Source organism: Hemitrygon akajei, chromosome 18 (assembly GCF_048418815.1).
Source record: "Hemitrygon akajei chromosome 18, sHemAka1.3, whole genome shotgun sequence".
NCBI lineage: Eukaryota > Metazoa > Chordata > Chondrichthyes > Myliobatiformes > Dasyatidae > Hemitrygon > Hemitrygon akajei.
This window is the reverse complement of record NC_133141.1, coordinates 3,490,468-3,516,209: the sequence shown is the minus strand read 5'-3', so window position 1 is coordinate 3,516,209 and position 25,742 is coordinate 3,490,468. Positions and strand designations below refer to the sequence as shown.

Here is a 25,742-nt window from a genome sequence, read left to right as displayed (position 1 = left end):
TGTGGAGATGACTTGCAGCAGACTGAAATGCTTGATCATATAGACATTAAGAAAGAGGACATGCTGGAGCTTTTGAAAGGTATTAAGTTAGACAGGTTGCCAGGACCAAATGAGATGTATCCCAAGCTACTGTGAGAAGTGAGGGAGGAGATTGCTGAGTCTCTGGTGACTATCTTTGCATCATTGATAGAGATAGAAGTACCAGAGGATGGGAAGGTTGCAAATGTTGTTCCCTCTTTCAAGAAAGGGAGTGGAGATAGCCCAGGAAATTATAGACCAGTGAGTCTTACTTCAGTGGTGGGCAAGTTGAATATCCTGAGGGGCAGGATTTATGAGCATTTGGAGAGAACTAATCTGATTAGGGATAGTCAGCATGGGTTTGTCAAGGGCAGCTCATGGCTTACAAACCTGATTGAATTCTGTGAGAATGTAACAAAACTCTTTGAAGGTAGAGCAGTGGATGTAGTGTGTATATATATCTGGATGAGGAAGTGGAGGGATGGGTTAGTAAATTTGCTGATGACGCCAAGGTTGGGGGTGTTGTGGATAGTGTGGAGTGTTGTCAGAGGTTGCAGCACAACATCGATAGGGTGCAGAACTGGGCTGAGAAGTGGCAGATGGTGTTCAACCCAGTTAAGTGTAAAGTGGTTCATTTTGGTAGGTCAAATTTGAGCACAGTATGATATTACTAGTAAGACTCTTGGCAGTGTGGAGGATCAGTGAGATCTTGGGGTCCATGTCCATAGGATATATAGACCTTAGTTAGACCCCACTTGAAGTACTGTGTTCAGTTCTGGTCACCTCATTACAGGAGGTGGGATAAGGCCTCACCTTGAGTATCATGAACAGTTTTAGGCTGCTTATCTAAGAAAAGATGTGCTGGCATTGGAGAGGGTTTAGAGGAGTGAAAGGGTTATCATATGAGGAACATTTGATAGCTCTAGGTCTGTACTTGCCAGAATTTAAATGGATGAGGGGGGGGGGGATCTCATTGAAACCTTCTGTATGTTGAAAGGCCTAGACAGAGTAGATGTTGAAAGGGTGTTGTCCCATGGTGAGGGAGTAGTCGAACAAGAGGGCACAGCCTCGGTAGAGGGTCGCTCATTTAAAGCAAGCGCAGAGAAATTCTTTAGCCAGGGGTAAATTAGTGGAATTTGTTACTACAGGCAGCTGTGGAGGCCAGGTTGTTGGGTGTATTTAAGGCAGAGCTTGATATGTTGATTGGACACAGCATCAAAAGTTATGGGGAGAAAGCCAAGGAGTGGCGCTGACGAGGTGGGGGTTGGGAGGGGGAAGGATCAGCCATGATTGAATGGCAGAGTAGACTCTAGACCAAGTGGCCTATTTCAGCACCTATGTCTTTGTGTTCTTATTAACTGCAGCTTAGCTATGCTTGACCGACAATTCAAATGAGCACTAAATGTTTGAGCTTGGCACTTCTGAAGAGGGAAGCAGTTTTCAGAGTTTACACCCATAAATGTTGTGTTCGTAGTTTTAAATACAAATTTCCAGTATTTGTAATATTTTAGCTTTGTCATGATGGTGATAAAAATTAAAGTAGTATTTCTGTTATGTAATGCAGAGCAGTCAGGTCCTGATCTTGGATGCTAATTATATTAATTGCTAGTCTGTCCATGACAGTGCATTTCAACTGTTACATTTTTCTTCAGAAGTATCGAGACTTGCTAGTGTATTGGTTGTTGTAAATTAGCCCCTGGAGCAGTGTATTGGTTGTTGTAAATTAGCCCCTGGAGCAGATAAGTGGCAAAAGCCTCAAAGTGCAAATGTAAGAACATAATCCTGTAACGTAGAAGTAATGGAATTGGGACTATTGAATTTTTTTCGGCTGAGAATCAGCATGGACCTCCTGGCAGAATGGGTCCTTCCTTTGTAACCTGAGCCACTTCCCAGTAATAAATCCAAATTGACATGTTAGTCTCTTTTAGCATCATAGATTGCTTGAACATTGAGTGAAATATCAAGTGCTGAAGCTATTTCTAGGTTGTTTCACAGATCAAACTTGACCTCTGTTTCATTGACTTTATAAAAATGAAATTAGTGTATGCATGTTCTGTAGTAGTTGGGAATGAAGCCATCAGTAGCAGATTGCTAAAGTTTTCAACCTTGTACAGGGTGTGGGGGTGAGACATTCTTTTAAGGGTTGGCCCTCAAATGCTTTGCAGTGAGTGAGTATGTAGTAGCTGGTGGAGGTTGTGAAGTTCAATTTATCATTTTCAAATAACCCATTGTGTATTTAAATTGAATGTGATCAATTTACAGTTTGTTAGTGTCGATGGAATCTGTCTAGCCTGGTACCCTTGGGACTTGACCAGAGGCAGACCAGAGAAATTGCCCTCTGTTCTGAATAGAACTATTCTTTAATTATAGATAACTACAGCCTCTTTTCCTTCCCACACCACCACACCACCACTACACCCCCATTACATAAGGAATAAGAGAACCAAGTAATTTCAGAATTCTGTATATCTGAAATGCTGTCAATTGAAATTACTGTCAACTAAGATTGCAATTGATGTTAATTAGCCTCAGATTAATTTTTGATCTTGGATCTTCATTAAATTAGTTAATTTGGTGCCTAGGGCTGTATTATGAATTGAGACGGTTTTGATACACTCACACTATCCTCATCTTTATTAGAATAATTTTCAGGGTTAAATGATTTTCAGAACTTGACTCTTCTGTCAGAGTTCTCTTGGCAATCACATCTTAATTTGATGCTTTAACTTTGCTGTAACAGGCAGTTTACTGTGAAGATCATATACACTGCTGCCTCAATGGCCCCAAGGGTAGTCTTCAGTCAGGGATCTGTAAATGCATGTGTGCTTCAATTTACATGATCCTGTAGCAATGTACTACATCTCGTGAACCTTGTGAACCGGTCTACCATAGTTAGGAGGTACTGCACCCCTCGGAACACTGGTAGGGGGCCCACGTTATCCACATGAATGTGGTCAAACCTCTGGTGGGTGGGTTCGAACTGCTGTGGCGGGGCTTTAGTGTGCTGCTGCACCTTGGCTGTTTGGCACTGCGCGCACGTTCTGGCCCATTCACTGACCTGCTTGCGAAGTCTGTGCCAAACGAACCTGTTGGAGACCAGCCAGACGGTTGTCCTGATGGGTGCACCAAACCGTGTATGGAGTCGAAAACTCGCCGCCTCCAGGCTGCCGGGACGATGGGGTGAGGTTGGCCGGTAGCCACGTTGCACAGGAGGGTCCTCTCACCTGGGCCTACGAGAAAGTCCTGCAGCTGCAAACCCGAGACTGCGGTCCTGTAGCTGGGCATCTTGTCGTCTGCCTGCTGCGCCTCCGCCAGTGCTGCATAGTCCACCCCCAGGGACAGGGCCAGGACAGCTGGTCTGGAGAGTGCGTCCGCCATGACGTTGTCCTTTCCCAAGACATGCTGGATGTCCGTCGTGTACTCGGAGATGTAGGACAGATGTCGCTGCTGGCGAGCCGACCAGGGATCGGACACCGTCGTGAACGTGAAGGTCAATGGTTTGTGGTCCGTGAACGCGGTGAACGGCCTGCCTTCTAAGAAGTACCTGAAATGCCGGATTGCCAGATATAGTGCCAACAGCTCCCGGTCGAAAGCACTGTGCTTGAGTTCGGGTGGTCATAGGTGCTTGCTGAAGAACGCCAGGGGTTGCCAGCGCCCCTCGATGAGCTGCTCCAGCACCCCACCGACTGCTGTATCAGATGCGTCCACCGTGAGGGCGGTCGGAACGTCCGTTCTGGGGTGCACCAGCATCGCGGCATCTGCCAAGGCTTCCTTGGCTTTAACAAAAGCGGCCGCGGCCTCCTTGTCCCAAGTAATGTCCTTGCCTTTACCCGACATCAGGGTGTACAAAGGGCGCATGATACGGGCTGCTGAGGGGAGGAAACGGTGGTAGAAGTTCACCATACCAACGAACTCCTGCAGGCCTTTGACCGTGTTGGGCCGGGCAAAGTGGCGGATCGCATCTACCTTGGCGGGCAGAGGTGTTGCCCCGTCTTTGGTAATCCTGTGGCCCAGGAAGTCGATGGTTTCGAGACCGAACTGGCATTTGGCCGGGTTGATCGTGAGGGCAAAATCACTCGGGCGGGAGTAGAGCTGGCGGAGGTGGGACAGATGCACCCAGCGACTACTGCTGGCTATAAGGATGTCGTCCAAATAGATGAAAGAGAAGTCCAGGTCGCGTCCCACCGCATCCATTAGCCGCTGGAACGTCTGTGCGGCATTCTTCAGGCGGAACGGCATTTGGAGGAACTCGAACAGGCCGAACGGGGTGATGAGTGCTGTTTTGGGGATGTCTTCAGGGTGCACCGGGATTTGATGGTATCCCCGGATGAGGTCTATTTTGGAAAAGATTCGTGCCCCGTGCAGGTTTGCTGCAAAGTCCTGTATGTGCAGCACGGGGTAGCGGTCTGGAGTTGTAGCCTCGTTCAGTCTGCGGTAGTCGCCGCATGGTCTCCAACCCCTGGCTGCTTTGGGCACCATGTGCAGGGGGGAAGCCCATGGGCTGTCAGACCTCCGTACGATCCCCAATTCCTCCATCCTCTTGAACTCCTCCTTCGCCAGGCGGAGCTTTTCCGGAGGGAGCCTTTGTGCGCGGGCGTGGAGGGGTGGTTCCTGGGTTGGGATGTGGTGCTGTACCCCGTGTCTGGGCATGGCTGCCGTGAACTGCGGTGCCAGAATCGATGGAAAGTCTGCCAGGATTCTGGTGAATTCGTTGTCCGACAGCGTGATGGAGTCCAGGTGTGGGGCCGGAAACTTGGCTTCACCCAGGGAGAACGTCTGGAAAGTCTCGGCATGTACCAGTCTTTTCCCTTGCAAGTCGACCAGCAGGCTGTGAGCTCGCAAGAAGTCTGCCCCCAGGAGTGGTTGGGCCAGTGTGAAGTCCCATATGAACCGGCTGGCGCCGAACTGCAGCTCCACTGTGTGGGTGCCGTAGGTCCGTATCGTGTTGCCGTTTGCGGCCCTCGGTGGGTCCTGGCTTCCTGTTGCGGGTGTTGTACCCCGTCAGGGGCAAGACGCTGATTTCCGCTCCAGTGTCGACCAAGAAGCGGCGTCCTGACTGTTTGTCCCAGACGTACAAGAGGCTGTGTCCTGGTGGCCAGCCGCCATAGTCATTAGCGGCAGCTGGCCCTGGCCCTTGCAGGGCGGGCGACAATGGCGGGCTTTTGTGCCCCACCGCTGGTGGTAGAAACACCACTGTTCACTGTCCTCCTCACTCCTGCCTCTGCGTTGTGTGCGCCCCCCTGCTGGGCCTGGTCTGGTCTGCTGTTGGGCGCGTGGCCTGGTAATCTGACCGACGGACGCCACGCTCTCCCTCTTGGCTTTCCACAGCATGTCTGCCCGGGCCGCCACCTTCCGGGGGTCGCTGAAATCCGCGTCGGACAGCAGCAGATGTTCATCCTCGGGCAGTTGCTCCAGGAACGCCTACTCAACCATGAGGCAGGGCTTGTGTCCGTCAGCCAGGGCCAGCATCTCGTTCATCAATGCTGACGGCAGTCTGTCTCCCAAACTGTCCAGGTGAAGCAGGCGGGCACCCCGCTCATGCCGTGAGAGGCCAAAGGTCCCAATGAGCAGCGCTTTGAATGCTTCATATTTGCCTTCTTCCGGGGGCAACTGTATGAAATCCGCAACCTGGGCGGCTGTCTCCTGGCCAAGGGCGCTCACCACGTGGTAGTAACGTGTGGAATCAGAGGATATCTGCCGAATCTGGAACTGGGCTTCTGCTTGGCTAAACCACACGCGTGGTCGCAGCGTCCCGAAAGTTGGCAGTTTTAGCGAAACTGCGTGAACAGATGAAGAGTCGGTCATCTTTGGTCCAAATCCCGTTTGGACCGTCGGGGTCACCAATGTAGCGATGTACTACATACAGAGCTAGAGACGACACGCAGTCAGTAAGCCGTTTCGAGACTAGTTTATTCAAACTTCGCGGCGCTGGCATTTAATCCCTAGCGCCCGCCCTCTCCGGACGGAAATGACGTCAGAGGTGCATTACCAAAGTCTCTCCCCACGCGCTGGCTATTTGTGAGCTGGTTCGCCTGCGCAGAAAGTGGGTCGCCACAATCCTAACCTTAAGGGGTGGGTGTGTGTGTAATTAAAGGCAGTATACCTTAATTGTAGCAATGTACAACAGTCAGCATAGCAGGGCAGACGTGTTGCAGAAATGCCTACAGAGGCTGAGCTTCTGTCCTTTAACCTGAGCTTGGGGAATGCTTCTGGTAACCTTTTCTGGTTCTTTTTATAATGCACAATCAATTAGCCATCTGATTATCCACATTAGGAGCTAGTGTGTGACATCTGACAGTTTGTTCTGAAGCATTTTCTCTTGGCCTAATAGTATTACGACATCTGCAATAATGAAAAATGTTGTCCTCGGCAAGCTGACTATTGTTATATGATAAAACTTCTAGCTGTCCAACAAGCGCTGCACAGGATATGGAAAGACTGTTGCTCCCATAGGTAATTAAAGATTAATTGAGCTTCCCTTCAAATGATGGTTGTAGTTCAAGTCACTTCCTCATTTTGCACATAGTGTGCAGTCCTGCTTTTTAGAATTGGAATCAGGTTTACTATCACCGGCATGTGATGTGAAATTTGTTAACTTAGGAGCAGCAGTTCAATGCAATACATTATCTAGCAGAAAAAAATAAAATAAAATAATAATCAATAAACAAGTAAATCAATTGCGTATATTGAATAGATTTTTTAAAAGATGCAAAAACAGAAATACTGTATATTTTAAAAGTGAGGTAGTCTCCAAAGATTCATGTCCATTTAGAGGGGAAGAGGCTTGCATACAATTTAAATAAAAATACTTCTACATGGCCTTAATTTAGTTTGAGATCTCATTTAACCATTTGAAAGTCTTGTTTCAAGTAATGCCCTGACATTGCAGCTCTCCTTCTGTACTGCACCAGGTTGTTTGTACTGAGACATGTTTTTGGAGCGTGGCTTGAATCCTGGACCTCAGTCATGAGGCTTGGTGACACTGGAGGTTTGAGAGAAACTGGTGCAGAAAATTGAGACATGGTATCCTTTAACAACTATTTGATGTTAAGGCCATATTAAGTGCATTTTGATGACATTTAGTTTTGCAAGCCAGGTCATTCAATTTATTGCATGGCATGCTAAAATCTCTGGTACAAGTCTTGTGGTTCCATGTGGGCAATAAACTTTTATAGCAAAACTGTTTAACCAACTAGGATGAAATAATATGGATTATGACTTGGGTTGTGAGATACAGTAGCTTTTTCTTTTCTCTGTCAGGGAGTTTGCTGTGCCGATAACATTCATTGCTGCCCCGGTGGTTACACATGTGATGTTCAAGCAGGGCTCTGTTACAAAGGAAGTATTTCTGTTCCTCTGTTAACAAAAATACCAAGTATTTTGAAAGATGGAGCCTTAGATGTCCAGTGTGATGAAACTGTAAAATGTCAATCAGGCTCCACTTGCTGCAAGCTAGCCTCAGGATCATGGGCCTGCTGTCCCCTTCCACAGGTTAGTTGGTACTGCTTGGTTGTTTGTTTTTTAGCCATCTGAGTGAATGTTTCCATATTTATTCTTGTCATTGTCCTGTGGTGGCTCCCACGTGATTGGTGCCTTTTTTTTTGTATGCATGCACAATGTCTTTTCTGCATGCGCTTCCTTTTGCAACAGTATAAACTTTTCAAACTTTGTAGTCAACTCTTCAACGTGGGATGGAAAAAGATGAGGACATTGTTCTTGTGCAATAAGCAATTATTTTTGGATGAGGGATAATTATAGCTGAGTTTGCATACCATTCATGGCATGCAGAAAAATTGCAACACAGAAGCTGTTCCATGCTGGTCAAAGAACTACTGTGTCTAATTCCATCATAGCCTTGGAAGTCATAGCTTCTTAAGTACACATTCAATTACTTTCCTGTTTCTGCTGTGTTTTGTATGCAGTGAGTGTCAGATCCCTGCCTGCTACCCTATGGATGAAACCTCCTCCTCTACCACCCTGGTCAGGCATTGTATTGCATTACATGGCAGGTAAACGAGCCTGTGAAGCTTACAACATTTTAAATTTTAAAATGTCTTTCTTGCTTCCCTTCATATTGTTTATAAAGTGAATAAAGGTCGAAAGTTGAAAATATTGGACAGAAGTTAATAATGAATCTAGTTCAGTTTTTATTTTGCATATGGAAATGCTAAACCAATTTAAAATTTAGGTTGAAATGGAGCTGTTCATTTGGAATGACACACAAGGTACAGTGCCACCTATAAATTGTAATGGGTTTTCATGCAGGATAATAAAATGCTACAAATGGAGGTAAAACCAGTTAGTGTAGAAAGTAACAGGTTTAACTTATTCTCGTTTCATGCTTTTCAAAATACAAGTTAGACATTTAAAAATCCACAGAGCTGTCATTCCATTAAGAATGCTTGTATTTTAACACCTGTCAAATTATCAGCAGTTTGGATTTGTAGATGTGGATTTTCTAGCATCTGCAGTCTTGCATCTCCTTGATTGGATTTGTGGCCTGTCCTAGCCTCTAACTCCTTTAGCAGAAGTGAGCGTTGCCCATTCAACACTCATGTGCTTCACAGTTTAGTAGGATCATAGCTCATTTACCTTTTTACAAGTCTATTTTCCTATCATTTCCCCTTAACTCTGGATCCCCTTACTGGATAGAAATTTATTTGCATCTGATTTGAATATTGATTCAGCTCCCACAGCTCTGACAAGGAGTTCTGAAGATGTGTAGCCCTCAGGGAAGGATGTTAAATGGGTGCCCCTATTTTGAGACTGTGCTGTCTAGTTCTGACCTGTTCATGAGAGAAAATACCCTCTCAGCATCTACCCCAAGCTAGTCTAAGAACCTTGCAGTTTGATAAGATTGCCTCATTCTTTAGAACTCTGAGTTACAGTATCAACTTGTTACAGGATTATTTCACCCTGACAGCATTGTCCCAGTGGTCTTTGAAAAGTCCTCAATGAAATATGTTAAGTAGCAGCAAGATTGCTGCAGCGCTCCAGATGTTTTGCTGTTAGCTTTCCTTACTTTTATGCTCCAATTCTCTTGAAATGAGGACAAACATTCCATTAGCCATCCCTATTACCAAGTGCACTTGTTTTGGCTTTTGTGTTCGTAGACACTTTAGAAACTAATCAAGCTCACTGGAACTAAGTCTGAACCAGCTGCTTAACTTTCTGGATTAATGAAATGACTAATGGGTTTTCTTCCCTGAAGACCTGTCCATATTTAAAACAGGTGGGGAAGATTACACCTGCAAGTAGTTGGTTGTAACCCAAGTAGTTGGTAAGAGGGGAAAAAATGCTATCTCCTGAGTTTAGAACAGCTGATAAATGCAACTTTGCCATTATTGCTGCACCCTTTGGACTTGTGTAATTATTCTATAACACAGTCAAACAGTGTGGAAAGTCCTTCAGCCCATCAAGTGCATGCTGACAAATCACTTCTGTACACTAATTCCATGCTAGTCCCATTTCAATACAATGCCATTGACACTGCCCCTTGATTTTGCCCCTTGCCCATTTTCACTAATCAATTAACAGCATCTGGATCAGGGGTTCCCAACCTGAGGTCCACGGACCCCTCAATTAATGGTAGGGATTCACAGCATTAAAAAATATTGGGAACCCCTGATCTAGAGAAATAAAGCTATTGCACCTGGAAGTGATGCAAGCAGTAATGAAGAAGAAAGAGCAAAACCACACTGCACAAGTCAGGATTAAACCTGGGTTATTGGAACTTGAGGCAGCAACTCACTACACTGTGTCATTTGTCCGTTACTCGAAACAATACAAATATCTATACAGACCTGCTTTGTTGAATTTTTGCCAAGAACAGAATGGACAGCATTAAGTAGAGTCATGCAATCTATGATATTCTTAATTGTGAATAATCTGATTTATGGCATTGTTTAAATAAGGTCTCAAAATTGTATCCTTTTTTAAGAGTCCAATGTACTACTAAGTGGATTTAAGTACTTGCAGCTCAGTTTGTTAGAATAATGTGACCTGCTTGAGTGTGTCTGGGAAATGCCTAACTTCTCATCTTTCAGATACTCTACAGTGATACATGGCTAGGAGAAACATTCTTAGAATGGGGTAATGGAATCTGCACTAAAAGAGACAATGTTTGCAATGTGTTGCTGGCACTGTTGTGCCAAGAAACTGGTCTGAGCTTCACTGTGGGGCCATTGGGTTTATTACTATGGGCTGCTGAAAGCTGTGCAGCCAGGCAGGGAGATAACGGCTTCCATCACATCCAACATAAGCTACCAGAATTTTTGATTCCGTGCAGTCTGTCAACATGTAGAACACTGCTGTCGGATCTTAATAATGGTATGCATTTGTCATGCTATTAAGTGTATGAAGCTTAAGACTATACCTCAGCCTGACCTGCACAATGCTAGCTCTTGTGTATTGTCACGTAATTTGTTAGAAGGAATAGAGGTGTAGAATATTTTATAAATGGGAAGAAATTTTAAAAATCAGGTGTGCATAGGGATGTGGGAACCCTCATGCAGGATTCCCTAAAGATTCACTTGCAGTTTGAGTCAGTGGTGAGGAAAGCAAGTGGAATGTTAGTATTCATTTCAAGAGGACCAGAATACAAGACCAATGATGCAATGTTGAGGCTTTATAAGGCATTGGTCAGGCCACATGGAGTGTTGTGAGCAATTTTGGGTCCCTTGTCTAAGAAACTGTGTATTGGCATTGGAGAAGGTTCAGAGGAGATTTACGAGAATGATCCCGGGAATGAGAGGGTTATCATATGAGGAGCATTTGGCTCTAGGCCTGTATTTGCTGGAGTTTAGAAGAATTAGGGGGGATTTTCATTGAAACGTATTGAATATTGAAAGGCCTAGATAGAGTGGACATGAAGAGAAAGTTTTCAAAAGTGGTAGAGTCCTTGGTTCACAAGGTTAATTCCCGGAATGGCGGGACTGTCATATGTTGAAAGATTGGAGCGACTGGGCTTGTATACACTGGAATTTAGAGGGATCAGAGGGGATCTGATTGAAACATATAAGATTATTAAGGGATTGGACACGCTGGAGGCAGGAAGCATGTTCCCGCTGATGGGTGAGTCCAGAACTAGAGGCCACAGTTTAAGAATAAGAGGTAGGCCATTTAGAACAGAGATGCAGAAAAACTTTTTCACCCAGAAAGTGGTGGATATGTGGAATGCTCTGCCCCAGAAGGCAGTGGAGGCCAAGTCTCTGGATGCATTCAAGAGAGAGTTAGATAGAGCTGTTATAGATAGCGGGGTCAAGGGATATGGGGAGAGGGCAGGAACGGGGTACTGATTGTGTTTGATCAGCCATGATCACAGTGAATGGCGGTGCTGGCTAGAAGGGCCAAATGGCCTACTCCTGCACCTACTGTCTATTGTCTATTGCTAGAGGGCAGAGCCTCAGAATAGAAGGATGTCCCTTTAGAACAAATGAGGAATTTCTTTAATCAGAGAATGGTGAATCTTTGAAATTCATTGTCATAGATGGCTGTAGAGGTCAAATAACTGGGCATATTTAAAGCTGAGGTTGTTAGACCATAAGACATGGGAACCAAATGGGTCATTTGGCCCGTGGAGTCTATCTGCCATTCCATCATGGCTGATTTATTATCTCTCTCAATGCCATTCTCATGCCTTCTCCCTGTAACTTTTGACGCCTTGACTAACCAAGGATCTATCAACCTGCAAATGTTACTCTATTTAAGAAGGGTGGGAGGCACAGAAAGGAAGCTATAGACCTGTTAGCCTGACATCAATGTTGTTGGAATCGAGTGTTAGGGATGAGATTACAGAGTACTTGGAGGCACATGACAAGATAGGCCAAAGCCAGCATGGTTTCCTGAAAGGAAAATCCTGCCTGACTAACCTACTGCAGTTTTTTGAGGAAATTACAAACAGGGTAGACAAAGGAGATGCAGTTGGTGTGGTGTACTTTGATTTCCAGAAGACCTTTGACAAGGTGCCGCACATAAGGCTGCATAGCAACATAAGAGCCCATGGAATTACAGGGGAGTTACCAGCATGGGTGGAGCATTGGCTGATTGGCAGAAAACAGAGAGTGGGAATAAAGGGATCCTATTCTGGCTGGCTGCCGTTTACCAGTAGAGTTCCACAGGGGTCAGTGTTGGGACCACTGCTTTTTACGATGTATGTCAATGATTTGGACTTTGGGATTAATGGATTTGTGGCTAAATTTGCCAATGATACAAAGATATGTGGAGAGTGGGTAGTGTTGAGGAAACAGAGCCTGCAGAGAGAATTGAATAGTTTAGGGGAGTGGGTAAAGAAGTGGCAAATGAAATACAATGTTGGAAAGTGTATGGTCATACACTTTGGTGGAAGAAATAAATAGGCAGATGATTATTTAGATGGGGAGATAATTCAAAATGCAGAGATGCAAAGAGATCTGGGAGTCCTTATGCAGGATACCCTAAAGGTTAACTTCCAGGTTGAGTCGGTGGTGAAGAAGGTGAATGCAATGTTGGCATTCATTTCTAGAAGTATGGAATATAAGAGCAGGGATGTGATATTGAGGCTCTATAAGGCACTCATGAGACCACACTTGGAGTATTGTGTGCAGTTTTGGGCTCCTTATTTTAGAAAGGATATACTGACATTGGAGAGGGTTCGGAGAAGATTCACGAGAATGTGATTCCAGGAATGAAAGGGTTACCATATGAGGAATGTCTGGCAGCTCTTGGGCTGTATTCCCTGGAGTTCAGGAGAATGAGGGGGGGGGATCTCATAGAAACATTCTGAATGTTAAAAGGCCTGAACAGATTAGATATGGCAAAGTTATTTCCCATGGTAGGGGATTCTAGGACAAGAGGGCAAGACTTCAGGATTGAAGGACATCCTCTTAGAACTGAGATGCAGAGAAATTACTTTAGTCAGAGGGTGGTAAATCTCTGGAATTTGTTGCCACGAGCAGCTGTGGAGGCCAAGTCATTGGGTGCATTTAAGACAGAGATAGATAGGTTCTTGATTAGCCAGGGCATCAAAGGGTATGGGGAGAAGGCAGGGGAGTGGGGATGACTGGAAGAATTGGATCAGCCCATGATTGAATGGCCGAGCAGACTCTGACCGAATAGCCTCCTTCTGCTCCTATATCTTGGGGTTTTGATTAGTAAGGGAGACAAAGGTTATGGGGAGAAGGCAGGAGTATGGCATTGACAAGGATGATAAATCAGTTATGATGGAATGGCAGAGCGGACCAAATGGCCCAATTCATCTTCGATGTCTAATGGTCTCAATTCAGCTTTTTGGCACTGATGGGGGATTCATTGCTGGGTTCAAGCAAATTGAAGACAGTATTTCACGCTAAACTCCTGGCACAGTTACATGTAGCAATGAGGTAGGAAAGGGCTTATCACAATCCTGGTGCAGCAGTGAGGAAGGCAAAAGCTCATGCCAGTTTCCCTGCCAGGATACATGTGTCTGTACTTTGACTGGACAGCCAAGAGAACAATAATGTGTTCCCAATTTGTGGGAAAGTGATAAGTATGTTACAATGTATAAGAGGAAGCATTTTTGATATTTACTTTGCACCTTTAGAAGGAAAACACATTTAAGAATTCCTGTGACTGGCATGTACACTTGTGCTCTTTTGGTCTTGAAACTAATGATACATCTCGGATATTATCGGTATGATTTGATTTTTACCACTAAACTTTTACCTGTAAACCCTATAGTCTGATTGCTTAGGCTGCTGGATCTTTTGAATAGCTGTTTGATATTACTGTACCTGTTGATGGAAAAGTGGGACAATAGAGTTGTTTGTCTCCTAAGCCCAAGATTTTCCCACAGGACAGACTGGCTGTCAGAGTACAAGTACAGGGTCTGGTGCTCTCCAATTGCCAAGGCCTGCAGATGCACTTGGATGCAAAGTTTAACTGTAAATATCTAAGAAACCAGATTGAGTCCCACTAAATAACTGAAGTGGTTTAATCTATGTAAATGAGTAAAAGAACCATGTTACTTTGTCTGTATCCTACTTATGCTAGAAGGTACTGATGCCATAAACATTGAAGCTGTTTTGTTTTGCCACCTTCCCTAAGACACCTACTTCACCACCCTTTTGGACTTCATAATTTGCTGTGTTTGAGAACTGGTTTTGCTAAAAAGCTTCTGTTCCCTTGCTTAAAGAGGGGGAAATCCTTGAAGGTGTTAAGTGTTGCTATTGATTTTCTTATTTCTTTTAGGCGGTATGCTGTGAGGATCAGAAGCACTGCTGTCCAAATGGCTACACCTGTAATTTGACAGCCAAGACCTGTGAAAAGCAAAGTATCTTGGCACTCTGGCATGTCAAAGAGTCTCAGTCCTCTGGTGTACAATGTGATGATATGGTCCAGTGTGCTTCTCCAGCCACTTGCTGTAAGAGTGCCTCGGGCAAGTGGGCTTGCTGTCCTTACAAAGAAGTAAGTACTTCAGCAATTGTGTGGTGTCTGCAGGTTGACAGTAACTCCTTGTAAGACAGGTCAACACTGACCAGGTCTTTAATGAATTAACTAAACTGAGCTGGATTGTTGCTGGGGATACTGATGTAACATAGCTGGTGAGAAGAATGCATCTATCACGTTCATGTACTTAAATTGACCAGCATCAGAGAATAATACTATAATAAAGTTAAGCTGTATTGCATATTTGCTCATGCAGTCTCTTCCCTATTTAAATTGCTGCTAACAAGTACTGCTTTGAGCTGCTTTAAAATATCCTGCCATTAGTGCAGTAAAAATAACAATGTGAAGTTATATAAAGCAAATTCTTCACCCTAAGCGTTCACGGTGAGTCAAGACATTGTTCCTTGGCTTACTTTGACATCTTGAAAGTGTTTCTCATTCTCGGGCCTGGTGAGACATGTATTAATAAATTTAAACTCTGCAGCTCTTCAATTATCCTCAACCTTATTTTAGTTTTATTGTTTAATGTTACACTACAATCCTACATTTAAATCAATTGAATTATTCATGATCTGATCTCCTGTTAAACATTAGTGCAGATCTGGCCAGATTGGCTTGAGATGCAGTAGTTCTTATTTGAATTTGATGAGATCTGTAATGTGAAAGATTGAGATAATAATGTATCTTGTATTCAGTGCTCAAGTTACTGATTTCTACTACAGATTCTATTTTGGGGAGAGAATAATTAAACCATTGAAGTGTTGTAAACCCCAGATTCGGTGGCTGCGTTAGTCTGGGGAAGGCAGTCGCTGCCCCTGCCAAAACTGGTGGATGCTGCGTGATGTACCATGAAATAAAAAACAGTACACCATATGCAATTAAACGGCTGAGCTTTATAATTCTCAATTCGACTAGAGGGCTAGTAAAGAAAACAAAAAAGGCCCATTTTAATGAAACAGTCTAATTTGGATATAAAGTTGGAACTCACGATTTTCCCAACCATACGTTCTTCATCGATTTTCCCCAGGGCGTCATCGACTCCATTCCACATCCACACAGTCCTGCAGTCCTACGACCTCTCTGTTTTCGCATCTTCTTCTTTCCATCTTCCGTCAAACTAAAAGCCCTCGAATCCCTTGCGCTTGGGCACACAAAATAAAAACCTCTCCTCATTGGATGCTGCACATTTCGAAGCCCCTGCTTAATCTAAACACTGCTACTATAGAGAAACCATTACATTAGCAATGAAACCTTTCCCAGGGTGTTACAATGTCTTTATCACTAAAAGTATTAATGTATTTTTGGATGTAATAGCTTCGGGTGTTTTTCCTCCCAGTTCTTAGAAATCTTTATTAATGAAGAATCCTGCAATACATCTACTAATTTAAGTTAACTGGATTTAAACAATGTGGGGTATTCGATTGGCATTTTATCTTTTTACCCTCAGTGAGCCAGTGGTTGGAGGTGGTCTATTTTTGCTCTGTCATCAGTTGTGATCAGTGCAAAATTAGAGACGCAAATGACCATCTTTCCTAGAAGCCCTTCATATACCAACTATCATTTGGCAGATATGTGCCAGTGATCTCATAGGAACAAATGTGATTCAGATTTTAAGTGTGTGATATTTGACTTTAACTAGGCTAAAGATGAGTAATAACTGTGGCATTGGCAGTATCAGACATGCTATGAACAAATTAATTATAAGAGATCCATTCCAATACTTGGTTTGGATCACGATATAGAAATAAAGCAATTGAATGAGAAGACATTCTACTTGAACTGTTCACTTTTACAAAATGTAAAACCTATCGACCTAGTGAATAAACTTCTTGGGCTTCCAGCCGGGTACAGATATCAATTTTAACCAACATTTCTGATAAACTCTGGCATCTTCATCAGGGATGATGCCGGAGCATGTCTAGTCCAGTAGAATATACACCCCTGTTGTCAATCTCTCCTGATTGGTTAAATAGACAATAGGTGCAGGAGTAGGCCATTCGGCCCTTCTAGCCAGCACCGCCATTCACTGTGATGATGGCTGATCATAAACAATCAGTACCCCGTTCCTGCCCTCTCCCCATATCCCTTGACCCCGCTATCTATAAGAACTCTATCTAACTAACATCCAATCCACATCCAATCGGGTTCCCGCTGTCCCACCTTGTTAAAGTTGAATTCCAGTTTTTATTTGGAGCAAGACCTTCCTCTTTGTTAAAATTCTTTTCCTCTCGTTTTATTTCAATGGCTTCCTTCACCAGGCACAGCACAGTAGTTTTGTGCCAAAGTCAGTCCATGGCCATTGTGAATGCAGTGTTCTGCTACTGTCAATTTCTCTGGGCAACCCAAGCAGATACACCTGTGATCCTTGATGTGGGTTTCCATTATGTGCACTATCTAGTTGATTACATGCTGCTTCGCCAGCTGTAAATGCCAGCTGTCATAAGTCCCAGGTCATCTTTGACCCACATAAGCTGTGATTTGAGCTTCCTTATAGGTTTGTGGATGGTATTAATCTGATATTTCGAGATCCTGGTGATCCTTCCACGAATCATGGAAATGCATAGGGAAAACAGGTGGTAGCGACGGGTTCCTCCTCGTTGTTGGGTTTCCTGCTTTCCGTTGTCCCTTTAAGGGTGCGATTGATTTCCTTCACCTTGTAGCCATTCTGAAGGAATGTTGTGTGTAATCGTATTTCCTCGTGGAAGTGCTCTGGGTCCAAAATAGATTTTATGTGGTTATCAAAGCAGAAAGAGCCACTTTATGTTGGGAGGTGTGATGGTGAAGGAAACCATAGAAATAAAAGAGGAAAAGAATTTTAGCAAAGACGTACTTCTCACTCTACATAAGAACTGGAATTCAACTGTAAACAAGGTGGGACAGCAGGAGCCTGATTGGATGAGGACTAACCAATTAGGAGGGATAGACAATAGGGGTATAAATACCTCTGGACTAGACATGCCCAGGGATCATTCCTGATGAAGATGAGAGTTTGCCATGGAAATGTCAGGTAAAATCAATGTCTGTACCGGGCTGGAAGCTGGAGAAGAGTTTATTTAGCATAAAAAGGAGGCGCTGCTTAGCGGATCGGTCATCAACCGGAGTGATCTGAGGCATAGTGGTAGGGCTTTGGCTCATCTGGGCTTTGGCAATAACAGGTCGAGGCGAGGTAGGTTACCTGTGAGGAATAGAAACAGGAAGTATGTCTGTGAGGCCAATGTTCTGTACTGGATGTCAGATGTGGGAAATCCAGGAGATTCCCAGCCTCCCGGACAGCCACACCTGCGCCAGGTGCGTCAAGCTGCAGCTCCTTAGGGACTGGGTTAGGGAACTGGAGATACAGCTCGATGGCCTTCATCTGGTCAGGGAGAGTGAGGAGGTGATAGAGAGGAGCTAAAGGCAAATAGTCACACTGGGGCCTCGGGAGACAGATAAGTGGGTAACAGTCAGGAGAGGGAAGGGCAGTAGTCAGAAGCTAAAGAGCACCACTGTGGCTGTACATCTTGAACAATAAGTACTCCTGTTTGAGTACTGTTGGGGGGGACAGCCTACCTGGGGGAAACAGCAGTGAGCCCTGTGGCTCACCCAGGGCTGGTGTTAATCAGAGATAGTGTCACAGCTGCAGAAAAGGAGGAAGTCATGGAGGGATTGTCTACTGAGTCTCTGTGGGTGAAGTTAGAAAAAGGAAGGAGTCAATAACTCTACTGGGTGTTTTTTATAGACCACCCAATAGTAACAGGGACATCGAGGAGCAGATAAGGAGACAGATTCTGGAAAGGTGTAATAATAACAGGGTTGTTGTGGTGGGAGATTTGAATTTCCCAAATATTGATTGGCATCTCCCTAGAGTGAGGGTTTTGGATGGAGTGGGGTTTGAATGGAGTGGAGTTTGTTAGGTATGTTCAGGAATTTTTCCTGACGCAATATGTAGATAAGCCTACAAGAGGAGAGGCTGTACTTGACCTGATATTGGGAAATGAACCTGGTCAGATGTCAGATCTCTCAGTGGGAGAGCATTTTGGAGATGGTGATCACAACTGTATCTCCTTTACCATAGCGTTGGGGAGTGATAGGAACAGACAAGTTAGGAAAGCGTTTAATTGGAATAAAGGGAATTATGAAGCTATCAGGCAGGAAGTTGGAAGCATAAATTGGGAACAGATGTTCTCAGGGAAATGTACGGCAGAAATGTGGCAAATGTTCAGGGGATATTTGCGTGGAATTCTGCATAGGTACGTTCCAGTGAGACGGAAAGGATGGTAGGGTACAGGAACCATGGTGTACAAAGACTGTTGAAAATCTAGTCAAGAAGAAAAGAAAAGCTTACGGAAAGGTTAAAAAAAAAACTAGGTAATGATAGAGATCTAGAAAATTATAAGGGTAGCAGGAAGGATCTTAAGAATGAAATTAGAGTGCCAGAAGAGGCCATAAGAAAGCCTTGGTGAGCAGGATTAAAGAAAACCCGAAGACATTCTACAAGTATGTGAAGAGTAAGAGGATAAGACATGAGAGAATAGAACCAATCAAGTGTGACAGTGGAAAAGTGTGTATGGAACTGGAGAAGATAGCTGAGGTAATTAATGGAATACTTTGCTTCAGTATTCACTATGAAAAAGGGTCTTGGCCATTGTAGGGATGACTTGCAGCAGATTGAAAAGCTTGACCATATAGACATAAAGAAAGTGGATGGACTGGAGCTTCTGGAAAGCATCAAGTTGGATAAGTAACACACACAAAATGCTGGTGGAACGCAGCAGGCCAGGCAGCATCTATAGGAAGAAGTACAGCTGACGTTTCAGGCCGAGACCCTTCGTCAGGTTTCCTCATGTTTGCGAAGTTGGACAAGTCTCTGGGATTGGATTAGATGTACCCCAGGCTACTGTGGGAGGTGAGGGAGGAGATTGCTGAGCCTCTGGCAATGATCTTTGCATCATCAATGGGGACAGGGGAGGTTTTGGAGGTTTGCAGTTGTTGTTCCCTTATTCAAAAGAGGGAGTAGAGATGGTTCAGGAAATTATAGACCAGTGGGGCTTACTTCAGTGGTTGGTAAGTTGATGGAAAAGATCCTGAGAGGCAAGATTTATGAACATTTGGAGAGGCATATATGATTAGGAATAGTCAGCATGGCTTTGTCAAAGGCAGGTTGAGCCTTATGAGCCTGATTGAATTTTTTGAGGATGTGACTAAACACATTGTTGAAGGAAGAGCAGTAGATGTAGTGCATATGGATTTCAGCAAGGCATTTGATAAGGTACCCCATGCAAGGCTTTTTCAGAAAGTACGGAGGCATGGGATACAAGGGGGCATTGCTTTGTGGATCCAGAACTGGCTTGCCCACAGAAGGCAAAGAGTGGTTGTAGATGGATCATATTCTGCACGGAGGTCGGTGATCAGTGGTGTGCCTCAGGGATCTGTTCTGGAACCCTTACTCTTCGTGATTTTTATAAATGACCTGGATTAGGAAGTGGAGAGATGGGTTAGTAAGTTTGCTGATGACACAAAGGTTGCAGGTGTTGTGGATAGTGTGGAGGGCTGTCAGAGGTTACAGTGGGACATTGATAGGATGCAAAACTGGGCTGAGAAGTGACAGATAGTGTTCAACCCAGATAAGTGTGAAGTGGTTCATTTTGGTAGTTTGAATATGATGGCAGAATATAGTATTAATGGTAAGACTCTTGGCAGTGTGGAGGATCAGAGGGATCTTGGGGTCCGAGTCCATAGGACACTCAAAGCAGCTGCAAAGGTTGACTCTGTGGTTAAGAAGGCCTATGGTGTATTAGCCTGCATCAATTATGGAATTGAATTTAGGAGCAGAGAGGTAATGTTGCAGCTATATAGGACCCTGGTCAGACAACACTTGGAGTACTGTGCTCAGTTCTGGTCGCCTCACTACAGGAAGGATGTGGAAGCCATAGAAAGGGTGCAGAGGAGATTTATGAGGATGTTGCCTGGATTGGGGAGCATGCCTTATGAGAATAGGTTGAGTGAACTCGGCCTTTTCTCCTTGGAGCGACGGAGGATGAGAGGTGGCCTGATAGAGGTGTATAAGATGATGGGAGGCATTGATTGTGTGGATAGTCAGAGGCTTTTTCCCAGGGCCGAAATAGCTAGCACAAGAGGGGGCATAGTTTTAAGGTGCTTGGAAGCAGGTACAGGGGAGATGTCAGGGGTAATTTTTTTTTTAACGCAGAGAGTGGCGAGTGCGTGGAATGGGCTGCTGGCGACAGTGGTGGAGGTGGATACGATAGGGTTGTTATGTGCCAGCAGCAATAGACCACAGACTCAGTTTTAATGTTAAACAACTATATTTTCAGTATCTACCCAAAATAGTGTCAATTAAACAAATTACTCCCCTAAACAAAAATTAACAGTGCTATGCATTTTGTAGCTCACAAACGGTGTCAGGTTTGGGAACAGTTCTTCTTAAATCTTACTCAAACACAGTCCCAGAAATGGCAATCCAGATGATTCCAGAAATCCATGGAAATAGGTGAGGGAAAGAAACTTGTAAATCCACACTAAGATGACACGAGGTGGCGATCACAGAAAATTCCCGCGGATCCATGCTGGGAAAACAAGATAGCAGTCACAGTAGATTCCAGACATTAAGCAGTGTTCCAAAATCCACCTAGGGATATGACAAGGTGACAGTCACAGAATATTCCTTAACACAAGTGGTTGCCACCTAACACACCCAAATCCACGTATGGGTTAACGAAATATGGTCGCCACAGGAATACTCCAGAAATCCAAGTATGGATCATGTAAAGTGACAGTCACATATCCAATATGTGCTGTGCCGCTAATTATCATAATCCTCTGGACATGAATGATTAGACTAGTCCGCTGCTGTAGCGAACTTTTCAGCTATCTCCACCCAGCTCGCTCTCCTGCTGGTAGCTCGCAGTCTGCTATTCCTCCTCTGCTGAATGTCCCAGAAACCTGTCTGTATTTTGTTATAATGACGTTATCCACCTGCCTCGTCCAGGCGCTTAAAATGACGCTCGCAGTAAAAAAAAATGTTGACACTTAACAGGCTCTTTTAAGAGGCTTTTAGATGGGTACATGGAGCTTAGAAAAATAGAGGGCTATGGGTAACCCTAGGTAATTTGTAAGATAGGGACATGTTCAGCACAGCTTTGTGGGCCGAAGGGCCTGTATTGTGCTGTAGGGTTTCTATGTCTCTGTCTTATGTTTTCTGTGATTAGGTACAGATTGAGTACCCTTTATCTGAAATTCTAAAATCTGAAAATCTCTGAAATCTTAAGGTGTTTTTTGACTTGACATCACAAATGGAAAATTCTACAAGGCAATGCACAGGTCTCTGTGTTCCAAAGAGAGTTCTGAGACGTAACCTCACATACGTTTTTTAAAAAAAATTAATGAAAGAAACACAATGAAAAATAAGGATCCTGACCATGTATTGAAAGAGTGGACTCATCAGCATCAGAGAGTGGTCAGGCCCCACTTGGAGTTCTGTGCTCAGTTCTGGTACAGCCTATATTGTGCTGTAGTTTTATATTTCTATATGCTGAGAAAGCTCTAGATCCTGTATCTACCCAAGTTTAAGGGCTTATTTATCACTAAAATTGAGGTGTTTAGCCCAGGAGACATTTTACAGTTAGAATTTTTAAAAATATATATAACTGGAGCTCATTCACTATCATCAACTCCTCGTGCACAAGTTGAAATAAACATTCTGGACTGGAGAGCAATAATAATTTTGTTCATTGCGTTAATCAATGCTCACTTGCTTTCTGTCATTCTACCTCAGAATAGCTTTTCTAGGGTTGAATGTCAGAAGGATTTGCAGACGGGTGAAATTAAGTTAATTGCTTGCTTTAAAGATACCAAACTGATATGCACATGCCCTGTCTTTTGTAATCTAATATTTATAGAGTTACTAATTTGACATTGATTCTTTTGCAGGCTACTTGCTGTGAAGATAAGATGCACTGCTGCCCAAGTGGCTATATGTGCAATAAGGGAGCTAAAGCATGCACTTTGCAGCCTAGGCTCCGCTGGGACCAATTTTTCTGGAAGCGCAAAAGGGCCTTCAACTTCCTGTAACCCGTTTTGGGCCCTTGAACCACTAGCTACTTAATGCTTTGAAACAAAATCTTTCAGTTTGTAAACTTGAGAATTGTTCACCAAAAAAAAGCTTTGGCTAGCATTTTTTTTAAAAGTAGTGAAATTTCTGGTAACGTGTACTACACGAGGCATCTCTGGGTGGCAAAATCCTGATTGCTAACTGGCTTGGAACTAGATTTCAGTGGGTTAAAACGCTTGCAATAAAATCCTTTTCTAGGGATTTTGTGAACTGAATTGTGTTTTTGCGCATTGCATATTGAATTTAAAATTGCATTACATTGAAATAAAGCAACTCAAAAGAACAAAAGCAGACAACTTACCTGATTGATGCTTGGCTTGATTTTTTTTTAAAAATGTACTTCTAAATCTTTCAGTTCAGTTGTAACTTTTTTTATGTATTAAGTATGCTGCTCATGATTGTGTTCATAACCATCACATCTAACAGAAACACTGAAACATTTGAAAATTCTGGTAAATGCAGTGTAGACAATGGTGGAGGGTAGGGTGAGGGAGAGAAGATGTATATAATTGTTTGGTTTGGTCTATATTATACATGCTCAACTGAAAAGTTCTGGTGTATCTCTTTATCTGTGCCTTTTTTTTGTATAGTTGAACCTGGCATAGTTGAGTGTGTCATCCGAGAACTAGTGTTCTAGCATCTTTTCTGGCACGAGTGACTCCAGCAATATTAAAATTGTCCCTTGGGATCAAATTGACTATACTTGTTTGCGAAGATGTTATGCTTCATCTAAAAATGCAGCACCCAATGATTCATTGTTGTTTTCAGATGTCAGTTGCTGCTCTTCCATCTTTAATAAGATATCCAAGCATAGCCTTCATGATCTGTAAATGTCTATTCTTTTTTAAAAAAACTATGATATTATATAACATTTTTTGACAGTCTGGTTGTGGCAGATGTTCCTCAGTGTTTCTCTGGTTGACCCTTGAATTCCCTAGACATGGTAGGTCTGGTCAGAACAAGGATGATCTTAACAGGGTATAAGTTTAACTAGAGTACTCGGGCATAAAGTGTCAACTAGCCGTTGAATTGGGGGTCATACATGCCTATCTGACGTTATGCTGAAATATCCTGTAGAAGTAATGAGGCACAACAAAATGGATTTTAACACACGATATGGAATTTGAGGTTTTAAGTTTTGTGTGCAAAATTTGATAGGTACTAATTAGGCTAATATTCCCTCATTGTTGATGGTAGGTGCATTTTATCTATTCCTAGCTCAGTTCTAGTGTGTCTTTTCCTACAGCTTCTAAAACTTAGTATCTTACTCAAGCTAATGCTGATTTAAAGATGAAGGCACATAATGTGCTGGTGCAAGGTCTTTGGCTGGCATGCAGAATTAGAACTGCCTTCTAGCAGCCTCAGTAAGATGACAAACTTTCAGCTATGTTAAGATTTTTTTCAGTTTGTGCACAGGATGAATACTGGCTCACATTCCATGTAATAGAATTACTGTTACATCTTATTGTAAATGTTGATATAAAAATCTAGTGTTCAACAATAACATAATGCAACAAGGAAAAAAGCCCATTCAACTTGACTGGTCCTCACCAACCAGTAGGTCTCCTTCTCTATTAACCCTTGCCCACCACTTGTTCATTGCCTCTATGCCTAAGTGATTCAAGTGTTATCCAGGCAGTTAAATGCTGTCAGAGACCCAGCTTTAACCTCCTTCCTACCCCTTCTCTCCCTGGTAGTGCTAGATACCTTCTTTCCCTGGTAGTGCTAGATACACTCTTGAATCTCTAAACTGCCTTGTCCTGAACCTGTTTCCTCTAATTTTATCCACCTCTATGGGGGAATGCTTCCTGCAATCAAACCTGTTGGCACTGCTCAACTTTGTATACTTCAGTTATGTACCCTCAAGCTCCTGCTTCAAAGGAAAAGACTTCTCTCTGATAACTGAACTGCTGCATCCTACGCAACATTCTGGTAAATTTCCTCAAAATCCTCTCCAGTGTTATCATATTCTTCCTATACCTTGGTGGCTAGAACTGCATGCAGTACTGAGATAAAGTCTGAGGAATGTTGGTGCATAAGCATCTACTTTTGTATTCATTGTCCTGATTATTGAAGGCCAGTATTCTGTGACTTCCCAACCACATTGTTTACCCATGTTGCCATCTGTAGGGATCAAAGTCTATTCCTAGGATCCTACCATCAATGGGGTATGTCTTATCCTCATTAATACTACCATATTGTTTAATGTTTCTAAATCATTTCCAAATGAGTTGTGTATTTGGGCTATTTTGTAGAAAATTCTGCTTGTAGATAGGCAGAATTTTCTAGCTCCAATAATGCTTGATTTCAGTTTGTTTTTAATTTGGAGTACTTGTTTCTGTTTAAACAATACAATTCTTTAATCGTATCTTCCACTGTGCTACTTAATTAAATGTATTTATCATCAGTGAGACTTGGTCAGCTTGTTGGGTTTGAACATCAGCTCACTTGATTGTTGGCAATCTACTGCTTTATTTTTACTGTAGATGTGATTTCTCATTCTGAAGATAATTGATTTATACTATGTAGCTTTTGTTTGCTATTAAATAAAACTGAACTGATTTATTAAAAATCCTCCCTCCAGTAATTCTGCTTCATCAGCATCTTCTGCATACTAAAGGAGTAAAATACATGGAATATGTATCTATCCCATCAGGCCATAGGGTGGGTAGATCTGAATATAATCTGCTTTATCTTGGACTAAGGATTCAAATCAGTTAACTGTAACATGAATTATAGTCTATGATTTGGTCTTCCTAGCTGGTATTCTATTCAATAGAATAATTCCAAGTTTCATAATGCAAGTGATGCAAATACATTGTCAACAGTTATTGGCTGCTCTGTCAATTACAAGTTACTAAATTACAACAAAAAGATAAAGGGAGAAAATTGCAAAAACAAAGCAGGGGACTTCTATGGGCCTATACAAAGGAAGAGGGTAAGTAAATGTGACAAGTAGAAAGGAAAATTAATCATGGAAAATGACCAGAAGTTAAATCCATTATTTTGCACAGTTTTTCCAGTAAGGAACACTGCATATATCCTGAAAACATCTGATAGTGTAAATTCAAACAGTGCAAAAGAACTTTTTTCCCTTGTGACTTTTAGCTTTTCCTGTATATAAAAAAAAATGTAATTAATGGCAGAGAAGTCACCAGGTGCCTATATGCTGCGACTGCGAGTTTAAGGAAATGGATGCAAAATGACAAGGGTC

The 25,742-nt window shown here is 43.2% G+C and overlaps 1 protein-coding gene across 4 annotated transcripts in view; it reads left to right on the top strand.

The window, feature by feature from the left end:
- grnb (granulin b) overlaps nucleotides 1–25,100 on the top strand; it is an 82,929-nt gene extending 57,829 nt beyond the window's left edge. For 3 of the 4 annotated variants that reach the window (XM_073070664.1, XM_073070666.1, XM_073070665.1), the window contains exons 12-14: nucleotides 7,279–7,509; nucleotides 14,224–14,439; nucleotides 22,348–25,100. In XM_073070664.1, the coding sequence (XP_072926765.1) occupies nucleotides 7,279–7,509; nucleotides 14,224–14,439; nucleotides 22,348–22,488 (588 nt within the window). In that variant the 3' untranslated portion in view covers nucleotides 22,489–25,100. The remainder of the gene's footprint in view (nucleotides 1–7,278; nucleotides 7,510–14,223; nucleotides 14,440–22,347) is intronic. The other variant, XM_073070667.1, reaches the window with a different exon arrangement.
- The last annotated feature ends 642 nt before the right edge of the window (nucleotides 25,101–25,742 follow it).